Below are 26,091 nucleotides of genomic sequence, written 5' to 3'. Positions count from 1 at the left end.
AATTGCAAGGAAACGGGTTTCACTTTTAATAAAGCTTCATTTCAAACTAAGCAGAACTCTAGAGGCTGTATTTTCAACGGGGTCCTCCACAATTTACCTGCCTTATGTTATTCACCAGCACATTAGTGACCAGTAGGTAGCACTCTGAACCGAAACCTCAACCTTGTGCAGAATGTCAGATTTTAGCATGAAAACTCTGGCCATTAACCCAAATCAGACCTGTCCAAACAGTCCCAGGAAGTCCATTTTTATGTGTGCAAAGTTTTTTTTTTTTTGGGCTAACACAGCAGTGTGCTTCCAGCAGGAATAAACCCATGAACCACGGAGAAATCTTCTGCAGGCACTTTCTAAATCTGTTTCTAGGTACTTGCCACTTAGAGCAGCTTATCCTTGAAATGGTATGTTATTGTTCAAGGAAAAGGAGAAGAAAATGGGATGTACAGCATGAGCAACATATGTTTTTAGCCTGAAAAGAGGTCTTTTGGAGCTCTTCAGCATTTATTTCCTCGAGTGACTTTTAAATGCACGCTGATCCGTGATGAACTTCACTGCTCTATGTGTTTATGGGCTCACACATATCGGAGTGCTAATTGCTATTGTTTAGAGAAGCTTTTAAAATTACAGCAAAGCAAGGATGAAATGGACTTTTCTTGTCCTGCTTCCAAGGTGTAACACAAGCCCAGTTTCCTGCTGTTTAAAGCGTCGTCTCTGCTCGATGAAAAACACTCTCCAGCAGCAGAGAAAATAGCACGTAGAAAAAACAAAGGCTTTGCTCTACACCAAATTCTGTCAGAGGTTTTTTTTTTTTCCCCCCAGCCTAATCTCTTACAGCTGCAGTAATGTTCATTGTTAGTCGTAACGATGGCAGGTAAGGCCATTTGCAGACCAAGACGTGACCTTTAAGTTGACAGTGTGCTCTAATTGGTTGCAGCGATAAACCCCTGCACAAGTGGGAATGGAGGATGCTCACAAATCTGTCAGGATGAGAGAGGGATTGCCAAATGAGAGTGTCATCCAGGGCATTGCCTTGCTGCAGACAAAAAGTCCTGTGTAGGTAAGAAACTATGGGCAGGAAGGAAGGTATTAATCAATGCTCTGGCTCACTGAGCTTGGGATCACAGAATCACAGAAACATTCAGGTTGGAAAAGACTCTCAGGATCACCAAGTCCAACCAATAACTCTACTCTACAAAGTTCACCCCTAAACCATACCCTTAAGCACCATATCCAAACCACCTTTAAATACATCCAGGGTTGGTGACTCAACCACCTCCCTGGGCAGCTCACCCCAATCCCTGACCACTCTTGCTGGGAGAAATTTTTACCTAATGTCCAGTCAGAACCTACCCAGTCATAGCTTGAGGCCATTCCCTCTTGTCCTATGGCTAATTACCTGTGAGAAGAGACCAGGACCAGCCTCTCTACAATGTCCTTTCAAGAAGTTGTAGACAGCAATGACGTCTTCCCTCAGCATCCTCTTTTCCAGACTAAATAGCCTCAGCTCCCTCAGTTGCTCCTCATAAGATTTATTCTCCAATGAATGGAAAGGAATCCATTCTGCAAATATGCATTTTGAAACAACAGTTCTCTCTCTGGTGTTTTATGTCAGAGAATAGGCTTGGAGTGACCATTTTAGTAATGGAAATCCCTCTGTCATTTCTTAAATTGTGCTTTTATAGCAAATGAATTTGTGGGGGCTGTGGTGTTACTCTTGTAGGGTCCCTTTAAAATAATGTCCCAGATACAGTTCCTGGAAAACTGGTTCAAGTAGCACTTTGAACCAGGTCCCTGCAAACCTATTTAGCATTCAAAAGGGTTTTTAGCTGGAGAACTCTTTCCATATTAATAGAGTGACTACTGTGGAGGAAGACATCATGAAGTCTAAGATTTCCAAAGACAGGAGCTTAGAAAGTTGAATTCCAAAGTCTTGTATTTAGCCTGTGATTTTCAAAAGGATCTAAAGCATTTCTTACCTCAAATTTTGGGGGAAGTAGAGATTAAAATACCTGCTTTACTTTCAGTACAATGCTTGAAAGGTAGATAGTTTATCAGTTTTATGAAGTGCAAAGCACCTGTGGATTTCATGGTGCACAGATTTTTCCCAGCCATGTGTTCAGACACTAATTTTAAACTCCTTCTTTTGAAAGCTTGGTCAAAATGTTGCCCATACTTAAAATCATAGAATTGTCAGGGTTGGAAGGAACCTCAAGGATCAGCTAGTTCCAACTCCCCTGCCATGGACAGGGACACCTCACACTACATCAGGTTGCTCACAGCCACATCTAGCCTGGTCTTAAAAACCTCTAGGGATGAGGCTTCTACCACCTCCCTGGGCAACCTGTTCCAGTGTCTCACCACTCTCATGGGAAAGAACTTCTTCCTCATGTCCAGTCTGAATCTACCCATTTCTAGTTTTGTTCCATTCCCCCCAGTCCTATCACTACCTAACACCCTCAAAAGTCCCTTCCCAGCTTTCTTGTAGATATTGGAAGGCCACAATAAGGTCTCCTTGGAGCCTTCTCCTCTCCAGACTGTGCAACCCCAACTCTCTCAGTCTGTCTCCATAGCAGAGGATCCACAGGCCCATGATCATCCTCATGGCCCTTCTCTGGACATGTTCCAGCACCTCCAGATCTTTCTTATAACAGGGACTCTAGAACCGGGAACAGTAATGTTGTCTTATCTGGATACTGGATACTTAGGAAATTGCTTATTTCCTACCCTGAGTATTTCACTCAGTTGCCTGTAAGTCCTTCTCTGAGTAGCATTGCACACCTCAGGGATAACTCTCTTACTGGGATTACTCAAGAGTAAGGTTAATAGAAAAGCAAGGTATTTTCCAGTAGCATAGACACTTAACTGATGAAGGGAAACAGGAGTGGGTTTAATGCCAGGGTCAGCATGTTACATGTTTTATCTCGGTTACACGTTGACAATCCTGTTAATTTATGTATAAACTAAACCACTGAGTAATTTGCAATGTTATATATTGGAACAAATTGTCTTCCCACCTCGTGGTAACAGTCTTTTGAATCATTAAGCATCGTGGCTTGCTGTGGATATACAATTATTGGTTTTTCTCCTAGAAATGATTCAAAGTCTTATGCAACATTCAAGCTGGTATTTGACTCTTTGCAACCCGAGCTAGAAGGAGACAGGGGGGCAATTGAAAGTGTCATGCTTTAGCTGTTTGCTGTATTTACAAGATATGGTGAAACATGTGCAGGGTGGTGGCTGTGGTTCAGTTTTCCAACTTTTTAATTTTTCTATCTGAAAAAAAAAAAAGGAAGCAGAAAAAGAAAACCAAAAAGAACGTTTGCAGCATTTGCCAACATGCTCTACTTGTAAAGTGGCAATTAATTTGCAGGAATGGGGTGGGGGAAAAAAAAAAAAGAAAAAGGAGAAATAACCCATTTTATTCTAAACAGCAGCTACTCACATTGCTGCTTCAGAGAAGCTGTCATTTCTCCTGAAATTTTCATGAGTTGATGTGTGGTATTTGCACTGCCTGAGGCCTCTTCTTGCAAGTGGGCTGATTGCATTTGTAAAGCTACTTGTGTTCGAGTACAAGGGGCCATGAATATGGCACTGGTTACAGTGCCTTTGGAGGAACAAAAAAAAAAAAAACCCAAACCCAAAACAACAACAACAACAAAAGAAAAGAGGACAAAAAAAACTGGTAGAAATTGGTTTGCTGTGCTAAAAGGTGAGGAGCTGCACACCAGAGAGACCGACCCGGGATCGTTGTGAGGAATAACCTGCGTTTTCCAAGCAAAATGTCAGGACAAGAGAAAGGGGTAGGAGGCTGGTAAGAGGTTTGCTATGTGTGAGATAATGGCAGCCTTTGCAAGGATGCTGCTGATCTCTACAGCTGTGCTCCACAGCAGCAGTATTTACTGTAAGCTTGTGGTGGGTTGAAATTCCCCCCGGTATAAAACTGCCAAGCCAGCTCAGTTGAAAGCAAAGGGAGCTGTATTTACAAGCACACTGCAGTCTAGAAATATGAAATGCAATGGATATGTGCAAAACTTAGGGGTGCTGGTGGATGAGAAGCTCAACATGAGCTGTCAGTGTGCACTTGCAGCCCAGAAAGCCAAGCAGAGCCTGGGCTGCATCAAGAGAAGTGTGGCCAGCAGGTCAAGGGAGGTGATCCTCCCCCTCTACCGTGCTCTGGTGAGACCCCACCTGGAGTACTGCATCTAGTTCTGGAGCCCCTATTACAAGAGGGATATGGACATGCTGGAAGGTGTCCAGAGAAGGGCCACCAGGATGATCAGAGGACTGGAGCACCTCTTTTATGAGGATAGACTAAGAGAGTTGGGGCTGTTCAGTCTGGAGAGGAGAAGGCTCCAAGGTGACCTTCTTGTGGCCTTCCAGTATCTGAAGGGGGCTACAAGAAAGCTGGGGAGGGACTTTTTAGGATATCAGGTAGTGACAGGACTAGGGGGAATGGAATAAAGCTGGAAGTGGGGAGATTCAGACTGGACATAAGGAAGAAGTTCTTCCCCATGAGTGGTGAGAGCCTGGAATGGGTTGTCCAGGGAGGTGGTTGAGGCCCCATCCCTGGGGGTGTTTGCAGACAGGCTGGATGAGGCTCTGGCCAGCTTGATCTAGTGTGAGGTGTCCCTGCCCATGGCAGGGGGGTTGGAACTGGCTGATCCTTGTGGTCCCTGCTAACCCTGACTGATTCTTTGATTCTATGAAACGATACAATATTATACATGTGCTTACAATTTGTAAACAACACTAGAACCCCCCTGGACAAAACCAGGGGGTTACCAACAGCATCCTTCTCTTTCCCTCCTGTACATGGGACAAGGGAAAAAAAAAAAAGGAGAAAAGCAGAGAGCTGCTTATTAGTACTTAACCACAACAAAGAAAGCAGTCAAGGTCAGCTAGCTAGCAGAAGCACCAGTGTAGTGGGTTGAAAATTCCCCCCAACATTAAATTTGCCAGACCAGCCTAGTTGGAAGCAAATGAAGTTGTATTTGCAAGCAAAACTACAGTCTACAACAAAATGCAATGAATATGTACAAAATATACAGTATTTACAAATATTTACAGGGGCTTACAATTAATAAACAGCACAAGAACACCCCATGCAAAAAAACAGGGGAGCTGCAACAGCTTCTCCCCCTCTCTGGTCCCCTCCTTACCTGCCTTGGACACAAAAGGGACAAGAGAAAGAGCAGAGAAGTTGTTGTTGACACCAGTCACAACAGGAACAATGAAGTCAAGGTCAGTAAAGCCAGGAGAAGCATCAGCCAGAGCCAAAGAAGTGAAAAAGAGAGATTATTTTCATTACTAATTTATGCTTGTTATCTGTCCAATGGATTGTTTAGAACTTATCATTATTTTCCTTTTTACACCCAATAGTGATTTATTTACATGTTACCACTTTTCTACCACAACACTTTTATCTTTCTCAGTTACCATTCCTTAAAAGTATTTTCATGCTCCTCCACTAAGTTTTTAGGAAGTAGGGATGCCTTTGACATTTGACTCCAAAATACAGACTAGTGAGTATACAGCAGACTGTTTGCCAGAGGGCTGGGTGAAGAACAATCTCCCCACCTACAGCTCTTCCCCTTTTTTCCTCTTCTTACAAACCAGGTGAAATTCTTCTGTTGAGAGTAGCTCCCTCCCTGCTGGACTTCTGTAGAAGAAGCTGCAGGATTCAAGGTTGTGGCAGAGAAGATCTGACTCAGCCTGGAGAAGGACTGCTTACCAAGGCCTGTAGTGATGATATAAGGGTCAGTGGTTTGAAATTAGAGAAGAGAAGATGTAGAGTGGATGTTAGGAACAAGTTCTGCACCATGAGGGTGGTGGAACTCTGGAACAGATTGCCCAGGGAGGTAGTTGAGGCCCTATCCTTGGAAGTATTCAATGTCAGGCTTGACAAGGCTCTGAGCAACCTGATCTAGTGGAGGATGTCCTGGCTGACTGCAGTGGGGTTAGACTAAATGACCTTTGAAGGTCCCTTCCAACCCAAACCGTTCTGTGATTCTGTGACTCCACTGCACATGCTGAGACCCAGCCACCACTTAATCCAAACCATCTGGTGTTCAGGAAATAATCAGTTAGCTCCTGCTTCATTAATTTCAATAGAATGGCTGTGAGGACCCAGTGATAATTTTAGGGTACTGGGAGACAGGATGTTTTTCTGAGTTCTTCATGTGGCTTCTTTTGCTGTTGCTCTTCTACAGGAATAACGAACAAAGCATTTTGGCTGATGATGTAAATATAATTTTTGCTATTCTAAATATTCATGTTGAGGTTCAAGGTCAGTAGTGTTTAAGGAAAAAAAAATTCTTTTGGAGAATAATATCCTGGGTTCATCACTCCTGGATTCATCAGATGCTGAAATGTATGTGGCTGCTCTTTTCACAGAACAATTGGAAATCATGGAATCGTAGATTCTACAGCATAGAGCAGTCTTATTTTTGATTTCAGTATCCAGATGAATGTCTCTGCCTTTCTTTTTGCTTCACAGACATTGATGAGTGTGCAGAAGGGAGAGCCAGGTGTGCTCATCGTTGTGTGAATGCTCTGGGATCCTTCACCTGTGTCTGTAATCCAGGCTTCGAGCTGGGTGCTGATGGAAAGCAGTGCTACCGTAAGTGACACTTTTACAGCTCTGCTTCTCAGGCTCTCTTCTCTGCAAACTGCTCTGCTTCACTTTTAATTCCCTTGGATTAGCACTCCCAGCAAAATAAATGTATGCAAAAGCTCAGGCTTAATACTACTTTCTTCATCATCTGCTACTGCTGGTTTTGCAGCTTGATACATTCCTAAGCCTGTGTTCACAGACCTTAATTACTGCGTTTCAAAGAGCAAATAGCCCTGTTGGTTTATCTTCAGAGTCTGGTGAATTCTGTTGCAGAGTGACCAAAATGCTGCTACTCTCTGAAACTGATTCATTCCTCTCAAATTTTTTTTTACATGCTGCATCTAATGCAAAAGTAAAGCAACACTGTTGTTCTGCTCTTGCCTTTAGCTGTCTGTGTTCACTTCTGTTTCTCCTGAGATTACTGACACTGTTAAGTAGATGCTTTTTTTTTTTAAGAAAAAAAAAAAAAAAAAAAAAAAAAAAAAAAAAAAAAGGAAAACAAGGAGAATTGGAGATGAATGAATTATTTGGACAACTAAAATTTCCCGAAGTAAACTGATGCTGAGCCCTGGTGTCTTTTGTCATATACTTACCCCTTGCCAGCAGAGTTTCTTAATCCACACTGCTTGCCTTGAGAAGGGGACTGACTCCCAGTGCTGTTAGTTAAGAGGTGATCCCTGGGCTGTCCTTGAGGGCAAATTGAGATTAATCGAGGAGGTGATGTGGAAGAGTTGGTGTTATTATGGACCTAACATAAGCTCACTGGAATGCAGACAAAAGCATGACCTGTTTTGGCAAAGAGGTGGGCAGAGACTGTTCAACCTCCTAATACTTTGCAAGAACTTCCAGCAGAATTTCCTTGGGAAAATGTGCCAGAGAATGAATGCTTTCTTTAACAACATGTCTATGAGAAATACTTGAAAGTGATTTTCATCCTTGTTAAAGCATTAACATACATTAAAACCAAAAAAAAAAAAAAAAGCCCCAATCATGTGAGAGTCATCCTAGAGAATTATCTCATAGGTGATGGGGAACTGTGAGTACTGCAATGGCAGAGAAAATGCAATTAATCTGTAGACTCAAAATGATCTGTTATGAGGTTATAAAACTGGTTTAGACCACTTAGATGTCATTGTGATGTTTCTGATAATATTTTCTCTCAATATTCAGCAGATCTCAGGGGATGCTGATTCTCTGTGCCCTATGTACAATAGCACAGAGCAAACAATAAAAATAAAAACATTCTGCATATATTTATGATCAGGATTATCTCAGTGTTTGAGCAATTTACAGTCTTTGTTTGTTCTTTCATTTCCCCAGTGGCCTGGGGAAGAGTTGTTATTCCAGTTTTACTGATGAAGAACTGAGAAAAAGGAAATGATGGAGATGGTTTATAAAGTCAGAATCTGTGTTTGATGGCTGGGTTTCCTAAATCTCAGCTTAATACAGTGGGCAGGAGACTAGATTTCTTCTCCCTGGTGCAAATAATCATACCTTGCATGAGGTGTAGCCCTCCATATATGTATTCCAAATTTATACTCTCTTTCAGGTAGACTTCCCCTTCTTTTCAACTGGTAGTCACTGTCTGGGAGCACAAAAAGGGATCAAAGCCACCAGCACAGGTGTGTCCATGAGCTTGGCCAAGGGGAAATACTGTCCTTCTGTACCAGATCTAATGGCCACTGCTCTGAGCCCGGGTGTTTCTAGGAGTGAGGTGGCTTCTTTGGGGAGAAGGTTTCTCAGTTCCTTCTACATGGTATGGGAAATTGATTCCTCTCTAAGTAACTCACTAAGGCAAACTGGCTAATTCTTCAAAAGAAACACAGAACATAGGATTATTCTGGTGTTTCTAGGGTGGCTTCTAGGAGTGGCTTCTTTGGGTAGAAGGTTTCTCAGTTCCTGGTACATAGTATGGGAAATTGATTCCTCTCTAAGTAACTCCCTAAGATAAACTGGCTAATTCTTCAAAAGAATCACAGAACATAGAATTATTCTGGTTGGAAAAGACCCTTAAGCTCATCAAGTTCAACCATTATCTAACTTTACCAGGTCTGGTGCTAAGCCATGCACTGTATCTATGCATTTTGCAAACTTCATAACTGAGCTTACAAGAGTTTTTAAATCCTGAATAAGTCATCTAATGAAGTACCTAGGTGAGAATGAGATGGACAGATGTTCCCTATCCTATATGTGGATAGGGAAGATCCACATCTGTATCTGACCAAAATATTGTGAGGACAGTTAGTTGCAACTGAGTAGAAGGAGGATTGGGTCCATCATGGCAGAGGGGGCTGGAGATGGCATTGTACCACCATCCTCTCTTCTATGCAGGGGGACAAATTCTTAGCAGAGGAAAAGCCATGTGTCCCCTTGAAGGGACATCCAAGGGTTACAACCTGCAGATTTTTTTTCTTTGTGTGGTTAGGGGTCATGCTCACCATTGGAACTCTGCTGTGAAAGTTCTAAGGCATTCATGTTTGGTTGTTTGAGAATCCAAATCTTTCCAGTTCTCATACAAAGCTAAAAAGTGCTTTCAGGAAAGCATAAGCAGTCTGGCTTGAGATGGACCAGCTGTGTTCCTCAGATGATTCCTTTTCTCCACTGGGTCACGGGCAGAACTTGTCATTGCATTCAAACAAAGCATAAACCTCAGGAAAGCTGTGAAGGCTCCTGAAGACAGGCTACTGAAACAAGGAGCTGGCTTTGCTGTTATGACACAAGGAGACAAATACCTGGAGTTCAGCAGCTCCAAGCCGTGCTCCTTTTGGGTCTGCGTGGGAGCTGAGTTTATATTTCCTGCTCCGGCAGTCAGCTTATGGAGGCTTTATTTTTTTTTTCCAGAAGGCTTATTCTCCAGTGACTCTCCCCCCACCCCCCTCCCTCCCCTGCACTTGCTTTTTAACATCCTTTTGATTTATTTTCTCCACAAGGCATCGAAATGGAAATCATCGACAGCTGCCAGGCCGACAACGGTGGCTGCTCGCAGCGCTGCCAGCACACGGCGGCAGGACCGCGCTGCTCCTGCGACCGCGGCTATCGCCTCCACTCCGATGGCAGGACCTGCGCAGGTAATTCCTGCTGAACGCTGCACCTGGCAGGCAGGAGGTGTCATGGCTCTCTCTGCAAGGGGAGCCTGCAGGAGAGCTGTCACTCAAGTTGATACCTTCCCATCCCTTCCTTTCTTCTGTGAGTTTTAATTAACGCCGTCCTCTGGCGCTTCCTCCGCCGCTGTTCCGGCTTGCCTGGCTCTGTGTGTTTGCTGGGATTATTAATTAGCGAGGGGAAGGAGTTCTGCATCCGAAATGGAGGATGGCACCATGGTGCATCACCACTTGCTGTGGCCATATCTCATTGTGTCCACACTCTCCTGACTTTTTTTTTTCCCTTCCCTTCCTCAGCCTTTGGCTGAGAAGAGAGTCAGTTCTCCTTGGCAGTTCAGAAGTGCTTCATAGAATCATAGAATTGTCAGGGTTGGAAGGGACTTCAAGGATCATCCAGTTTCACCCCCCCTGCCATGGGCAGGGACACCTCACACTACAGCACGTTGCTCACAGCCACATCCAGCCAGGCCTTATAAACATTCTGGGATGAGGCTTCCACCACCTCTCAGGGTAACCTGTTCCAGTGTCTCAACACCCTCATGGGGAAGAACTTTTTCCTAACATCCAATCTAAATGTACCCATTTCTAGTTTTGTTCCATTCCCCCCAGACCTATCACTACCTGCATTCCCAAGCACAAATACAGGCTGGGCAGTGACTGGCTGGAAAGCAGCCCTGAGGACAGGGACTTGGAGGTGCTGGTGGACGAGAAGCTCAACGTGAGCTGTCAATGTGCACTTGCAGCCCAGAAAGCCAACCAGAGCCTGGGCTGCATCAAGAGAAGTGTGGCCAGCAGGGCAAGGGAGGTGATTCTCCCTCTCTGCTCTGCTCTGCTGAGACCCCACCTGGAGTACTGCATCCAGTTCTGGAGCCCCTATTAAAAGAGCAATATAGACATGCTGGAACATGTCCAGAGAAGGGCCACCAAGATGATTAGAGGACTGGAGCACCTCTCCTATGAGGACAGACTGAGAGAGTTGGAGATGTTCAGTCTGGAGAAGAGAAGGCTCTGAGGTGACCTTCTTGTGGCCTTCCAGTATCTGAAGGGGGCTACAAGAAAGCTGAGGAGGGACTTTTTAGGATATCAGATGGTGACAGGACTAAAGGGAATGGAACAAAGCTGGAAGTGGGGAGATTCAGGCTGGCTCTAAGGAATAAATTCTTCACCATGACAATGGTGAGACCCTGGAATGGGTTTCCCAGGGAGGTGGTGGAAGTCTCATCCCTGGAGGTGTTTAAGGCCAGGCTGGATGAAGCTCTGAGCATCTTGATGTGGTGTGAGGTGTCCCTGTCCATGGCAGGGAGGTTGGAACTTGATGATCCTTGTGGTCCCTTCCAATCCTGACTGATTCTATGATTCTAGACACCCTAAAAAGTCCCTCACCAGCTTTCTTGTAGGCCCCCTTTAGATGCTGGAAGTATTCATAGTATTATAGAACTGTTTTGCTTGGAGAACACCTTTAAGATCCTCAAGTCCAACCATTATCAGACTCTACGAAGCCTGGTGCTGAACTACGTCCCTTAGTACTGCATCTCTGCCTTCTTTGAATCCCCATCTTCTACCTCCAGGGATGGAGATTCAACCACTTCCCTGGGGAGCTTGTTCCAGTCTTTGATAACACTTTCATTGAAGAAATTCCTTCAAGTATCCAGCCTAAATCTTCCCTGGTGCAACTTTTAAGGCACTTTCCTCTCGTTCTATCATTTGTTACTAGGGAGAAGAGACCCACAACCACCTTAGTCCAATCCCTTTTCAGGTAGTTGTAGAACAAGGTCTCCCCTCAGCTTCCTTTCCTCTAGGCTAAACAACCCCAGTTCCCTCAGCCACTCCTCACCAGACCTGTTCTCCAGACCCTCAACAGCTTTGTGGCCCTTCTCTGGACCTACTCCAGCATCTCAATGTCTTTCTTGCAGTGAAAGGCCCCAAGCTGAACACTGTACCTGTTATGAAACTTGCTGCATTTCCATCAGACTTGCTCAGTGATAAGATGGCACTTCTGGCTGTGAGAAGTCTCACTTAGGAATTGAAAGCAATAGAGTTAGATTTGTTTTTATTTTGAGAGAAGAGCTAAAAAATTCCTTCATGTTTTAAATGATTTTTACAACGTGATTTTTCACCCCCCCTCCCCCCTCTGTTGTTTACAGCTTTTGCTATGCAAACTGTATCTCAGTCTGGTTTAGGCTTGCTGTCACTGTGCCATTAAAATTTTAAAGGATAGCCAAGAAGAGGGGGGGTGGGAAATAAAAGCAGGCATCACACAGCAGTATAGTGAGACGTGAGGAGAGATGGAGAGTGGGAGCTCTGGTAAATGTGAGAGGCATTGCAGACAAGCGTCTTGCAATAAAAAAAAGCCAAGTGCAGGGGAGAGGAGGGGGCAAGGGAGGAGGGAAGCACTGAGGTCTGGAAGGACAGTTGATGCTGGAGTTTAAAAAGCCAAGGAAAAGGTCAGGAAGGCAGATCTGGACCCAGATCCTGGCAGGGGTGGGATGGATTAGGCAGTCTTGTTTAACTATGGGTCAGAGGAGACAGAGCAGCCTCCAACCTGTGCCCCAGCTCAGTGACCTGCTGGTGGAAATTTCAGATGGAATTGGTTACTCTGGACACAGTGAGGGAAGTGAGAGCACAGGGGGAAGGGTTTGGCAAGGCTGAAGACATGAAAGCTGATCTTAGCAGCAAAATTCTCCTTTGTGTTGGATGCACCTTCTGCATTCTTACACAGACAAGGGGCTGCTGCTAGACCCCAAGCAAGGCATCGTCTGACAGACTGCAGAGGAGCTTGGCTTGTGACATTTCTGGAAAACACTCCACGTTCCAATAACTTGCATTAATCATTTCTATGCTGACCTCCTCACCCTGATTGATTAATTACATTTTCTTCCGTCTATGTCTCCTGTCAGTGTTTCCTAATAATATTGGTGCTCCTTCCAAGGTTAATTGAGACACTGACCTTTCCCATCTGAGGCTGCTTGTCTGGGTAACATTCAAAAGCATTTTGCAGACTCAGCATTGACAAGGTGGCCTTTGAATAGCCACTGACCTGCTCAGCACGCTGCAAGGGCTGAGATCAGCTGAGAGCCTGCCATGAAAAGATAAGAGATTGAGTCTCCTATCTAATTGCCAGAGCAGTAGTGTTGATGATACCACTTTCCAGATGGACAGCAGAGAAGGATAAGACAGTGGGCAATTAGTTAACAAAGACTGCAATTGCACCTAGCAGGCTGCTGATATCCAGAAAATGTGGTGTTGGACCAGTGTTGGTTCTCAGTTTGCAAAGTAAAAAAACCCAAATGGTTGAATGTAAACTACTGTTTGATATCATGGCATCATAGAATGATCTGGGTTGGGAGGGACCTCCAAAGGTCATCTAGTCCAACCCCCTCTGCAGCAAGCAGGGGTATCCTCAACTAGATCAGGTTGTCCAGAGCCCTGTCGAGCCCCACTTTCAATATCTCCAGGGATGGGCCCCCAACCACCTCCCTGGGCAACCTGTTCCAGTGTTCTACCACCCTCATAGTAAAGAACCTCTTCCTAATATCCAATCTAAATCTGCTCTTCTCTAGTTTGAAGCCATTGCCCCTGGTCCTGTCACCGCAGGCTTTTGTAAACAGCCTCTCTCTTGTAGGCCCCCTTCAGCGGCTGAAAAGCTGCTACCAGGTCTCCCTGAAGCCTCCTCTTCTCCAGGCTGAGACACGCTATTTGTGTGGGCTGGTGAGATCTTAGTTTTCTCTTTTGTAAATCACCTGTGGTAGCTAAGCTCTCCCTGGAGGTGGAAGGTGTTGGCTGCTGTCAGAGAAGGCAGAAGACAGCCCCTCTCAGGATTCCCACAGTGGTTTGTGTGGGCAAGAGGGGGGAAAAGGAAGTAGAAAAGCATGTGCTGAAAAGCTCAGTGGCTACTGAGCAAAACTGGGGCAGCAGCCCAGACCAAGTGCAAAGGCTGAACGAGTTGCCCTTCCCTTGCAGACGTGAATGAGTGTGAGACTGGAGAGTCCTGCTGCTCCCAATTCTGCATCAACTACGCAGGGGGCTACGAGTGCGCCTGCAAAGCAGGGTTCCAGCCCAGCGCCGACGGCTGCGCCTGTGACGGTGAGTCCTCTCGTCCTGCTGCCTTGGTCTGAGCAGGAACAATGGCAGGAAGAAGAAATCATAGAATGGTTTGGCTTGGAAGGGACCTTAAAGATCATCTAGTTCCAATGCCGGTGCCACCAGGGACACCTTCCAGTAGCCCATGCTGCTCAGTAATGATGTCGCTCTTGTGAATATTTTGCTCCGGTGAGGATTTCCGTCTTGGATTTATGGTAATGCCAGACATAGGAGATATGCCAGTGGGAGCGGGCTCTGGAGCAGAAAGAAAGAGCTCTATGCTGTCCAACATCATTACAGAGCTTTGTGGGCATTTCTCTAACAAGAGAATCAGTGACCATATGCCAGCTTTGCTGATAAGGTTTGACCAATGTGCCATTTCCACTTTGTGAGACTGGAATACAGCAATAACCCAGCATCCATTGCAGGGAAGTGGGGCTGTGGGAGATGAACCAGAGAGGGGAACTTTTCCTCCTCTCTCCATGGACCCTGTATATTGATGTGTGTTAAAGACTACTTCTGCAATAGGAGAGCCCTCAAAATAACCAAAGGATCAGCTCAGCTTAGCAGCTTAAATCAATTGTTTTCACTTGAGACAAAACCAAGAGAAATAATCCATTCCAAGTTGCCCTGAAAGGTTTTAATACCTCCAATGCTACTGAGAAATGAAGCATCCCAGAGTACTAAGGAAATGGGGTTTTCTTCTGTGCAGAATAATTTTTCCCCATGCACTAGGCGAATGCACTCTCCATGCAGAGAGGTTCTTGCACCTAATCAGCATTTATATCTGGTTTTTCTAGATGTGGATGAATGTCATCTTGATAATGGCAACTGTGACCACTTCTGTGTTAACTCTCTGGGGTCGTATGAGTGTGCATGTAAGGAGGGTTACAGGCTTGGGGGCAACAGAAGGTCCTGCATCGGTAAGTTGTTTATCTATCTCGAAGACCATTATGTATTTCCCACTGATCTAAGATGTGAATTCAAAAGTAGGATTTTCACAGATCCCTGGCTTTTTGAGAGCCCATCTTAAGCCGCCTCTGAATGTGGCCAGCGTAGAACTACGTGGATCACAAGTTCATCCTTGAGTGATGGGGTTTGCTAAAGATTAATTGGGAGATCAACACCTAAATCCCCTGGACACATTATAAAACTTAAACCTCAGCTCTTAGAAATCAAGACTATTTTGGCAGTTTTGAGTTGTTTGATGAAGTTTAGCATTCTGTGGGAAATGGGTAGCCAGATTCTGCTTTGATGAGCCAAGGCAGGTTTTCCATTACAGTCATAGAATCATAGAATTGTTAGGGTTGGAAGGGACCTCGAGGATCATCCAGTTCCACCCCCCCTGCCAGGGGCAGGGACACCTCACATTAGATCAGGTTGCTCACAGCCACATCCAGCCTGGCCTTAAAAACCTCCAGGGGATGGGGCTTCTGCTCCCAGTCAACGGTGTGATTCATAGAATCATAAAATGCTTTGAGTTGGAAGGGACCTTTAAAGGTCATCTAGTCCAACCCTCAGCCTGATTTCTCTGCCAGTGTAACTGGTATGGAGTTTAGCCTAATGACTTAAGTTTATAACCAAGTTCAGCACCTGCTAAACCTTGGGCAGACTGTGATATTTTAACTGCAAGCCAATTATTTCCCATCATTTTAAGGCTCAAATTCAAGTTTTTCTGAAAATTGATTGGATAGCCAGCCTCCCTCTGTATTTGTCATCAAAATGAGCTGGAGTAATGACCTTCATTAACTAAGCACAATGTCAAAATTCAAGTGAGGAAAATTAAACTCCCCATTTAATTTTTTTTTTTCACTTTTCAGGGCCATAGTTTATTTCCAGAAGAAAGGAAATGGGAAAGATATTGTTTTGTTTCCCCAACCTTTTCTCTTTTTTGGGGGGATAGCAGAAACTCTGTCTCTAAGTACAGAGGAGAAAAGGAATCATCTCAGACTGCTGTGCAGACTGCACAGGGGTGTAACCTGAAAATCTATTAGCATCATAAAAAAAGTAATGTAAATGAGAGTAAAGTGTCATGGAGAAAGACTTGGGGCCTGATGGTGCCTGTGTGTGTGTCAGACCTAGGTGGGGAAGAGGTGGATGTGGAGGAGGCCACGGGGTTTGCTGGAACTCCAGGGCTGCGGTTCCGAGGTCCCCCTCAGCTCCTTCACTACGCCCGTGGCTCCCTCTACGAGGATGAAGACCCACGAGGAGAGCTCACCCTGGTGCACAGGGTTGGTGAGTGAACAAGGGTCACCTTTAGCCATCACAGCAAAGGGGAGGGATAGTCTCACAGGATGTGGGCTGAATGGGCTGAAGTCATCAGAAGGAGCAAAGGAGGATGGGTGTTGATCCTGCTTTCTGCCTGTTCTACGTGCCAACAGGAATAAGACATCACTATGTGTTCCATCCCAAATGGCACATGTCTGAGGAACAGGGAGGCTCTCTGGTTGTGGCAGATGTGGCACGGAGAGGTGCAGAGGGAGGCAGGAGAAAAGTGAGCAGGCTACTTGGAAAAACAGGGTCTCTGCACAAAGCCCTGGAGGCAACAGACAGAGATCTTCTCTTCATCCCAGGGGTGAGAGGATTGCGTGGGTTACTGCAATGCACCAAATCCACCAAAGCTGCTCTACTGAGAACGAGCCTTTGGGAAACATCCCCCTTCTCCTTTGAGCTAGGAAAGGGGCTGTAGGGGCTTGTGTGTTTGTTTACAAGCCCTTTTATGATAATTTGATTTTTTTTATTCCTTAAAATCATTCTTGGTTATAGACAAAACAACCCTCTGGAGATTTAGGTCCCTCTTGATGCTTTGGGTGTGTTGTCTGGAAAAGCAGGAACTCATCCATATAGAGCTCAGGCTGGCCAAAGGCTTAGCATGACTGGTGGCAAACGGAGCACACTAGCACCCAGAATCATAGAAGTGGGTGCAAAGTAGCTTTACACCCCACCTGGGCTTTGTATGACTGTAGTATTTCCACCAAAAGCTGGAAACTTCACCACATAAAGACTATTGTGAGTTAAAAACCTGCACTTGCTCTCTGATGAGCACATTATGTGCTGGTGAGAGGTGAGAGATCACCAGAGAGGTGATCTCTTGGGTTTTTTTGTTATATGTGTCCTGTGACTTTTATATGAGCTCTAATTACTCACTCGAGGATGGTGCCCTACAGGCAAAAATCAGGAGCTGACTTGGCTTTAATAAAAAGTCAACTTATTTTTATGAACAAAACAGTAAAGACCTCCCAAGTCGCATAGCATCCAGCCAGACTCACTGCCACTGATAACCAGTTGGGAATGTGATAAATGAGATAACCACAGGCAAAATTATCAGGCCTAGAAACCACAATCAAATATTTATTGACCTTTTTTTGCATGTTTTATTTACATTGAGCCACAGAAATTGGGGTATTATCAGTCATAGCTGAGCATCTTCACTTTTTCTAAAGCTGAAACTTTGCATCCTGTGAGGGTTTGGAGGAGAAGATGATAGAATCATAGAATTGTTAAGGTTGGAGGGGACCTCAAGGATCATCCAGTTCCAACTCTCCTGCCACGGGCAGGGACACCTCACACTACATCAGGCTGACCAGAGCCACATCCAGCCTGGCCTTAAAAACATTCTGGGATGAGACTTCCACCACCTCCCTGGGCAACCTGTTCCAGCGTTTCACCACCCTCATGGGGAAGAATTTCTTCCTAACATCCAAGCAGAATCTCCCCACTTCTAGTTTTGTTCCGTTACCCCCAGTCCTATCACTACCTGACACCCTAAAAAGTCCCTCTCCAGCTTTCTTGTAGCCCCCTTCTGATACTGGAAGGCCACAATAAGGTCTCCTTGGAGCCTTCTCCTCTCCAGACTGAACAACCCCAACTCTCTCAGTCTGTCCTCATTGGAGAGGATCTCCAGCCCTATGATCTTCCTTGTGGCCCTTCTCTGGACACGTTCCATTACCTCCAGAATGTAATAGGGACTCCAGAACTGGGACACAGCGCTGCAGGTGGGGTCTCACCAGAGCTGAGTAGAGAGGGAGAATCACCTCCCTTGCCCTGCTGGCTGTGCTTTTGTTGCTGCAGCCCAGGCTCTGGTTGGCTTTCTGGGCTGCAAGTGCTCACTGCTGGCTCAAGTTAAGCTTCTCATCCACCAGCACTCCCAAGTCCTTTTCTTCAGGGCTACTCTCAAACCAGTCACTGCCCAGCCTCTGTGCTTGGAATTGCCCTGACCCAGATGCAGCACCTGGCACTTTGTCTTGTTGAACCTCATGAGGTTGGCTTGGTCCCAGCTCTCCCAGAATGGAACTTCTAATGGTTTTGTATGTTCTCTTACCTCCCACTGTCTATATTACAAAACTACAGCATTCCACAATAAGCTGGTAGAAGTAACTAAGAATTTTCTACAGACCAAATGATTTTTTAATACAGAAAGGTGAAGCTTTTAATGGGAATCTGTATTCTTCTCCTGAGGTATGAATTTGTAACCCATTCCAAGTGGGAGCACTGGGATTCTGACTGCCTCTGAAAGCCTCGGCATTTGTTCAGCTTCAGATGAAGGAACAGTTGGGTGCTGAGACCTAGAGGAAATCTGGCCTGACATAGAAAATTGCTGGTGAGCAGCAACCAGCCTGCTGACTTACTGTTAGCTGAAATAATCTGCCAGCTTGCTTTCAGGTGTCATTCAAAATCCCCTTCCAAATGCCTCCAGCCACAGCCAGAAAGCCTTCAAGGCAATAAACTGTCCATGTGCATAGGATCTTAGTATCACCAAGGGTTTGTTTTTTTTTTTTTTTTAGCAGAGAGAAACATTTATTTTCTATGTTTATCTCAATAGATCTCATGAAGAAGAGCATGAGGGTCTGCATGTGTGTGGGCACAAGGGAGGAATGGAAGGTGGTGGGGATGGTGAGGGAGGAATGGAAGGAGGGGGGGGATGCTGAGGGAGGAATGGAAGGTGGGGGGATGGTGAGGGAGAAATGGAAGGTGGGGGGATGGTGAGGGAGAAATGGAAGGTAGGGGGATGGTGAGGGAGAAATGGAAGGTGGGGGGATGGTGAGGGAGAAATGGAAGGTGGGGGGATGGTGAGGGAGAAATGGAAGGTGGGGGGATGGTGAGGGAGAAATGGAAGGTAGGGATGGTGAGGGAGGAATGGAAGGTGGGGATGGTGAGGGATGAAAATGGAAGGTGGGGATGGTGAGGGATGAAAATGGAAGGTGAGGATGGTGAGGGAGAAATGGAAGGTGAGGATGGTGAGGGATGAATGGAGGGTGGGGATGGTGAGGGATGAAAATGGAAGGTGAGGATGGTGAGGGATGAAAATGGAAGGTGAGGATGGTGAGAGAGAAATGCATTTTCATATAAGGTTTTCCATATAAACCAGCCTGGTTTTTCATATCCATAGAGAAGAAAAAATGAAGTGATGAATCATAGAATGGTCTGGGTTGGAAGGGACCTCCAAAGGTCATCTAGTCCAACCCCCTCTGCAATCAGCAGAGACATCCTCAACTAGATCAGGTTGCCCAGAGCCCTGTCGAGCCTCACCTTGAATATCTCCAGGGATGGGGCCCCAACCACCTCCCCAGGCAACCTGTCCCTGTGTTCCACTACCCTCATGGTAAAGAACTTGTTCCTAGTGTAGGTAAGCATGACAGCAACTCACTCATAGCAGAGCAAAAGTCAGTGATGATGATGGTGACATTTGTTTTCCCAGAATAACACTGGAACTGTGCTATTAAAAATATCACCAGACACTGCTTAAATTGCAACCCATCCACCTGCTGCCATAGAATAATAAAAAGGAGAGAAGGAGATTCTCTCCCAGGAAATAGTTTCAATTATTTATTATCAGACACTAGGTGTAAATTCACTCTTGCTGAAGGCCAAATATTTACTCCGAAGAAGTCATCATAAGTGCTTTTTTTTGATGGGGAATTACAGCATTTAAAGGAATAAATCCCAGCTCAACTCCCAGCTTTCCTTTTTTAGACTCTCAAATTTGCAGAGGAAAATTTGAGAATCTCCTTTTTGAGCCATCTTTGGGGACAGCTCAGTGGTACTTGCAGCATTACCAACATTAATGCTAACAATGTGAATAGTTCTGTTTCAAGCTGTCAGTGTTGCGCAGGTTCCTTTTTGCACTTTGTAAGGGAGGTAAGAGCTTGTGTGAAAGTGCTTTATCTGGAAGCTCACTAAAGCTTCTGTATATTTGGGGTTTTTTTCATTGCAGTTTGCCTTGATAACACATTTGGCAATGACTGTAGCTTGAGCTGTGAGGATTGTCTGAATGGAGGCAGCTGCAACAGTGACCGCAACGGCTGCATTTGCACACCCGGGTGGACTGGAATTATCTGTAATGAAAGTGAGTACAAGGTGTTGGAAAGGGAGAGGCTTTGCTTTGTCTGAGTGTTGTGATGCTGCAGATAGGTAGGAAATGGGAATAACCTGTTGTGCTTTTGATCTGTAAAGAGAAGAGCACAGCTGCCTCACAGGCAGATCAATGCTTTCTCCTATTGTGGCATGTGAAATAGAAATTGTAAGAGATGCTACAATATGATCCCTCAAACAGCAAGGTCTCTGCCCTCCAGTCCAGTGCAGTCCCTCTCTGAAGGATTTGTGTTGGTGTTCATTGCTTCTCACCCTCCTGCTGAAAGGCGCCAAGGTTTGCCTGCCATGCTTTGCTGCACTACTTGCCTCACTGACTTTCAGGAGCCTGTCCTGGCAGGTGGTGTGACAATCTGGGTGGACATAGATGCTAAACCTGATTTTTTTCCTTTATAGCATGCCAAGACTTTGCCTTGGATTTTTTAGTTGGTTTGGTTTGGTTTTGGTTTGGGTGGGTTTTTTGTTTTGTTTTGTTTGGGGATTTTTTATATATATATATAGGTGCTAAACTTGATTTTTCCTTTATAGCATGCCAAGACTTTGCCTTGGGTTTTTTCTTTTTGGTTGGTTTGGGTTTTTTTAATCCCCTCCTTGTCTTGGTAAAATGCACCTATTGAGTAGTTGTTTGTTTGGCTGGTTGGTGGGGTCTTTTTTTCTTCTCATTCTTTTTATTGTGAACATAATTTTCTTCGAGTGGTCCATTTTTAACATCAGAATTTGTTGTTTTGATAATTCTCTTACCGAGTCAGCCAGTGCCCTTTGTAATAGCTTTCTCTTCTTGTTCCTGCCTCCATGCAGAGGATTTTTCTGGTTCAGAAGTATGTGTCAAAACAACTGGAAAGGTAGAGTAGCCATTTGTTGTTGTACCACGTGCTGTTCTTCATCTGCAGTTCAACATAACCTGTGCTGCTCGTCTCCACACAGCAGCCTCTTCGCATGTTTGAGTTGGAAGAAACCTTTAAAGGTCATATAATCCAATCCCCCTGCAATGAGCAAGGACATCAGCTAGGTCAGGTCGTCTAGAGCCCCAAACAATCTGGCCCAGAATGATTCCAGGGTTGGGGCATCTACTACCTCTCCAGGCAACCCAGGCCAGGGTGAAAAATGTCTTCCTTCTATCTAGTCTGAATCTCCCTTTTTTTAGTTTAGAACCATCACCCCTTCTCCTGTCACAGCACGCCCTGCTAAAAGGTCTCTCATCAGTGGAACCTGATGTTCCACCCCTCAGGTAATTTTTGTAGCCTACTGTGGACTCACTCCAACAGGTCCATGATCCTCCCTGTGCTGAGGACCCCAGAGCTGGACACAGTACTCTAGGTGAGGTGTCAGATGAGTTCCTGCATTTCACAGTGTATGATGCAGTAGTCTGTGCTATCACCCATATGAGATAGATGCTGAAGAATTATTGCTTAGCATCAGTAGATAGCAATCTTGGAGTTAATCACCATCAAGATCATTTAGGAGGCATCATCCCAAGGACAGAAATGTAGAAAAAGTAACAAATGATTGAAACCCACAGTTGTCCTGTAGCTATTTTGGGAGTGTGGTTGTGAATTTGCTTTGTAAACACTGGGGGACACCTGTGAGAATAAAAATGAGGAGGATCAAAATTATCATTTCTAGTGTGCCTAAGGCAGCTCAAGTTCTCAAATTAGGCTATTATTCTATTCATAAAGCTTTATTTGTTCAGGATAGACTATAAAAATTTCAAGACAGGACAGAAATTCATTAGTTGTCTTCATAAATAACAACAACATATTTGCTCTGTATTTACAGTAGATAACCATGCAGGGAATCTGCTGGAATTGCCTCTGGAATGTAAAGAGCTTCAGTGGGACTGCATTATTGAGCCAATCCCACAGTCTGATGAAGCAGGCATTGACAGTGAAGAATACAATATATAATCTGTATGAATTAGCCATATGTGATTGCTTTCACTCTTTTGTCTCACTTTCTTAACATACAGCAGAGTTTGTGGGTTCAGGGTAAGCTAAAGAGCTGAACTGGAGCAAAACTTCTGCAGTAATCATAGAAGATCCCATGGAAGGGATGTTTAAAGGTTATCTAGTCCAACCTCCCAGCAGTGACATCAACTAGATCAGGTTGCTCAGAGCCTCAGACAACCTGACCTGGAATGGTTCCAGGAATGGGGCATCTTCCACCTCTTTGAGTAACCTGGGCCAGTGTTTCGTCACTCTCTGTAAAAAAATCTCTTCCTTCTATCTAGTTTAAAGCTCCCTCCTTTAGTTTCAAACCATCACCCCTTGTCCTGTCACAACAGGCCCTGCTAAAAAGTCTGTCCCTAGTTTTCTTGTCAGTCTACTTATAGTCCTGAAAAGGCTGCAATAAGGCCTCCCTAGGATCCTTCTCTTCTCCAGGCTCAACAACCCAGCCTTTCTTTGTAGTAGGTGTTCCATCCCTCTGATCATCTCTGCAGTAATCATAGAATGGTTTGGGTTGGAAGGGACCTTTAAAGATGATCTGGTCCAACCCCCATGCTACAGGTGGGGACATCCTTCACAATGACACACCAAAAGAAGCCAGGTGGCAATTGATGTGAAATGTCACATTTCTTAATGTACATTGATGAAACGTCACTTGAGTCAGATGACTCCAGCAACTGTATTTGCTCAGCTAGCTGAGGCTACAGACAGTGGAGCAAGGATTCATTTCACCTTTCTTTCTGTGCCACAGCAATGAGGGCTGTAGGAAAGAATCCTCTGCTGGTGTGGATCTGGTTTTGCCAGGATCATCTGGGGATTTGAAGAGACTGTGTTAGAAAAACAATGGCATTTTTCTAACAGTATGAAAAGAGGGGGGACAAAGAGGTGATTTAAATAGTTCTCTCCAAGTATTCAAAACTGCTCTGATTTTTAGGCTCTGTGCTCTACAGACAATGTTGTGTGGTTTTGCCTTTTTTTTTTTTTTAACCTCATGTATTGTGTAGAGGGGAGCATATGTGAGGGGAGAATGTTACCCCATTACATAAGTAAGCTTGGACATTTCAGGTGTCCTTTTAAAATTTCTCAGTAAATAATAGGTGGGTGTGTGTTATGTAAAAAGAAAATGACTTTATTCAGAGCCTGCTTGACTACAGAGATGCTTTTCTCGTTACGTTTGGATGCCTAGAGTCTTATTTTGCTTCATTTCCAGCAGAAGGAAAGAATTTCTTGGCCCATTCATCTTCTCTGTTTTCTCCACAGCTTGCTCCCCCGGGACATATGGCAGAGGCTGTGCCAGCGTTTGCAAGTGCCAGAATGGAGGCTCCTGTGACCCCCTCACGGGGCAGTGCCGCTGCCCACCCGGCGTGCATGGCAAGCTCTGTGAGGATGGTAAGGCTGCCCTTGTCTCACCTGAAACTCCACTGCTTCTTGCCCCTAGTTTATGTCTGGATGTCATTGTGCATGGTGAATCTCACAGGCTTAAATCAGAACAACTTCTATTGTGTAACATCACAGAATCACAGAAACATCCAGGTTGGAAAAAGAGCCTCGGGGTCACCAAGTCCAACCAAGAACCCTGCTCTGCAAAGTTCACCCCTAAACCATATCCCCAAGCATCACATCTAAACAACCTTTAAACCCATCCAGGGTTGGTGACTCAACCACCACCCTGGCCAGCCCATTCCCATGCCTGACCACTCTTGCTATGAAAAATCTTTTCCTAATGTCCAGTCTAAACCTACCCAAGTCATAGCTTGAGGTCATTCCCTCTAGCTCTATCACTGTGAAAACAACATGTGCTATGACCCTGCAGCTTGCCTGGTGGTGGGTTTTGTTTCAATCACAGGCAAGACAAAAGGGTGAGAGGAAGGAAATGCCCTGTAAGGATGGGCTGTGCAGCGCCCAAGACAGCAAGAAAGTCACTGTGGTCTTTTCTGAAGTGCCAAGTGAAAAAAGAGCTGATTTTAACACGTCCTTTGACACTTGACAGCTGATGCCCTGTTGTGTTTGTGCACTCAAAAGGTTGCCCAAAAGGATTCTTTGGGAAGAACTGTAACAAACCATGCAACTGTGCCAACAATGGCTACTGCCACAGACTCTATGGAGCCTGCCTGTGTGACCCTGGACTCTATGGGCGCTTCTGCCACCTCAGTAAGTCTCCCTAATTTTTGGATCTGTTTATTTAATACACACACACAAACACACAATGTAACAGTCTCAAAAAGGTTCTGCATCTAAATGAGTAAAGTTCTGGGTTCTGCCCTAAGCTGCGAGCAGCAGGAGGACGTAAATTTTTGGCACATCTTGGGAAGCCCTAGAAACTCAAATCATAGAATGCACTGGATAGGAAGGGACCTCAGAGGTCCTCTAGTCCAACTGTCCTGCAGTAAGCAGGGACATTCCTAACTAGATCAGGTTCAACTTCTTTATCAGTCTTCTAGCAATAAATACTGAAGTTTACTGGTGCACAAAGGTGAGGACTCTAGAGGTAAGGTTGGGTTGGGATGAACAGATTAGTGTTAGGGCTGCTGGTGAGGTTAAAGCCTGGCTGGAGCTAGTTAGTGGTTGCTGATGTAGTTGGAGTGAGGAGCAAGGCTGCCTGAGGCAGGATGAGGGCATAATCATAGAATCATAGAATTGTTAGAGTTGGAAGGGATCTCAAGGATCATCTAATTCCAATCTCCCATGCCATGGGCAGGGACACCTCACACTAGATCAGAAGTCTAATCAAAAAGGTTACAAAAGAGACAGTCAAGTTCCTTTTGCACAAACTTAGAGGCTTTGTTCATAAACCCAAGACAAGATTGAAAAATTGTTGTGATTTATTTATTTTTTATGGTTTGTTTTTTTTTTTCATGAAAGCTTTTGTCTTGGAGTATTTGGAGTACACTTGGGAGCAACTCCAAGTATTTTTTTTTCATTGAGAATCTTAAGTAAGTTTGCTTTGAAACATTCACCACAGATTACTCGAAGTGAATTGCTTAATAGAGGCCTCATGTAAACTATATTTTACACACCCACACATTAATAGGCACTGTCATAGGACTGTGGATGTATTTGCTGGAAGTAAAATGAATGTTTTGCCTTTTTTTTTTCTTTCTTTTTTTCTTTTTTTTTTTTTTCAGCAGTTGCATTCTGCAGCAGTGTGCAACTTCAAATAACTCATGCATAATTACAGAGCTAATGATTCCTTTTCATCTGGCTGCAGCCTGTCCCAGGTGGGCTTTCGGAGCTGGCTGCTCAGAGGAGTGTCAGTGCGTGAAGGAGCACACGCTGGAATGCAGCGCCAGGAACGGGACCTGCACCTGCAAGCCTGGTTTTCATGGCAAGAAGTGTCAGAAAGGTATATGGGAAAGAAAAACCACATTCTCTCCCTCTCTCTCTCTCTGTCTCTTTATTCCTTTGTCCTAGAATTGTTTCTCATTCTTCCTCCCATCTGTTTAGTTCAGCTGCTGCTATTCATATAGTTGTGTTCTGCTAATTATTTTGTCTGTGGGTTTTCTTTCATGCAGCACACGCCTGCTAGCACAGGGCTTACAGGGAATGCAGCCTAAGAATGCAGGAGTTTTAGCCTGAAAAGTGACAGCTGAAACCTAGAAACCATGTTCTAAACCAACCCTAAATAATGAAGATTTATGGGAGTTTTCACTTTTCTTCTTGCCTTTTTTCTTTTCCTGCACAGACAGTAAATAAGTGGCAAAGCCTCTGGTTTATGACAGCAAGGTTATTTGTAAACTGTTTCAGTAATGCTGCTGTTCCTTCAGATTTGCCAGTGTTGGAATTCAACTTATTCTTTGTAGTGTTTTTTTTTTTTTTCTTTGGGGGGGATAGTTCAAAGAGAATTGTATTCCACATTCATGTTTGCATGTCTCAGTAGCCCTCTCCAGACAGTAATGGAGTAACGCAGTAAAGATTCTCCCTTCAGATTCCTTTCTGGGCAGGCAGGAATGTGTCAGATTTATGACACTAGTTCTGAGGGGTTTGGTGG

The 26,091-nt window shown here is 44.8% G+C and overlaps 1 protein-coding gene across 1 annotated transcript in view; it reads left to right on the top strand.

Annotated features, from left to right (window-relative positions):
* The window catches only part of LOC128970528 (multiple epidermal growth factor-like domains protein 6), a 230,828-nt gene that overhangs the window by 156,493 nt on the left and 48,244 nt on the right, over positions 1 to 26,091 (top strand). Inside the window, 10 exon segments of the mRNA XM_054385757.1 lie at positions 932 to 1,054; positions 6,494 to 6,616; positions 9,541 to 9,678; positions 13,672 to 13,794; positions 14,592 to 14,714; positions 15,874 to 16,026; positions 20,006 to 20,137; positions 23,364 to 23,492; positions 24,126 to 24,254; positions 25,312 to 25,446. Of these exon segments, the coding sequence (XP_054241732.1) occupies positions 932 to 1,054; positions 6,494 to 6,616; positions 9,541 to 9,678; positions 13,672 to 13,794; positions 14,592 to 14,714; positions 15,874 to 16,026; positions 20,006 to 20,137; positions 23,364 to 23,492; positions 24,126 to 24,254; positions 25,312 to 25,446 (1,308 nt within the window).

This window comes from Indicator indicator, chromosome 13 (genome assembly GCF_027791375.1).
Source record: "Indicator indicator isolate 239-I01 chromosome 13, UM_Iind_1.1, whole genome shotgun sequence".
In the NCBI taxonomy this organism is placed as follows: domain Eukaryota; kingdom Metazoa; phylum Chordata; class Aves; order Piciformes; family Indicatoridae; genus Indicator; species Indicator indicator.
Note: the sequence above shows the minus strand (reverse complement) of the source record. Positions and strands in the feature narration are given on the sequence as shown.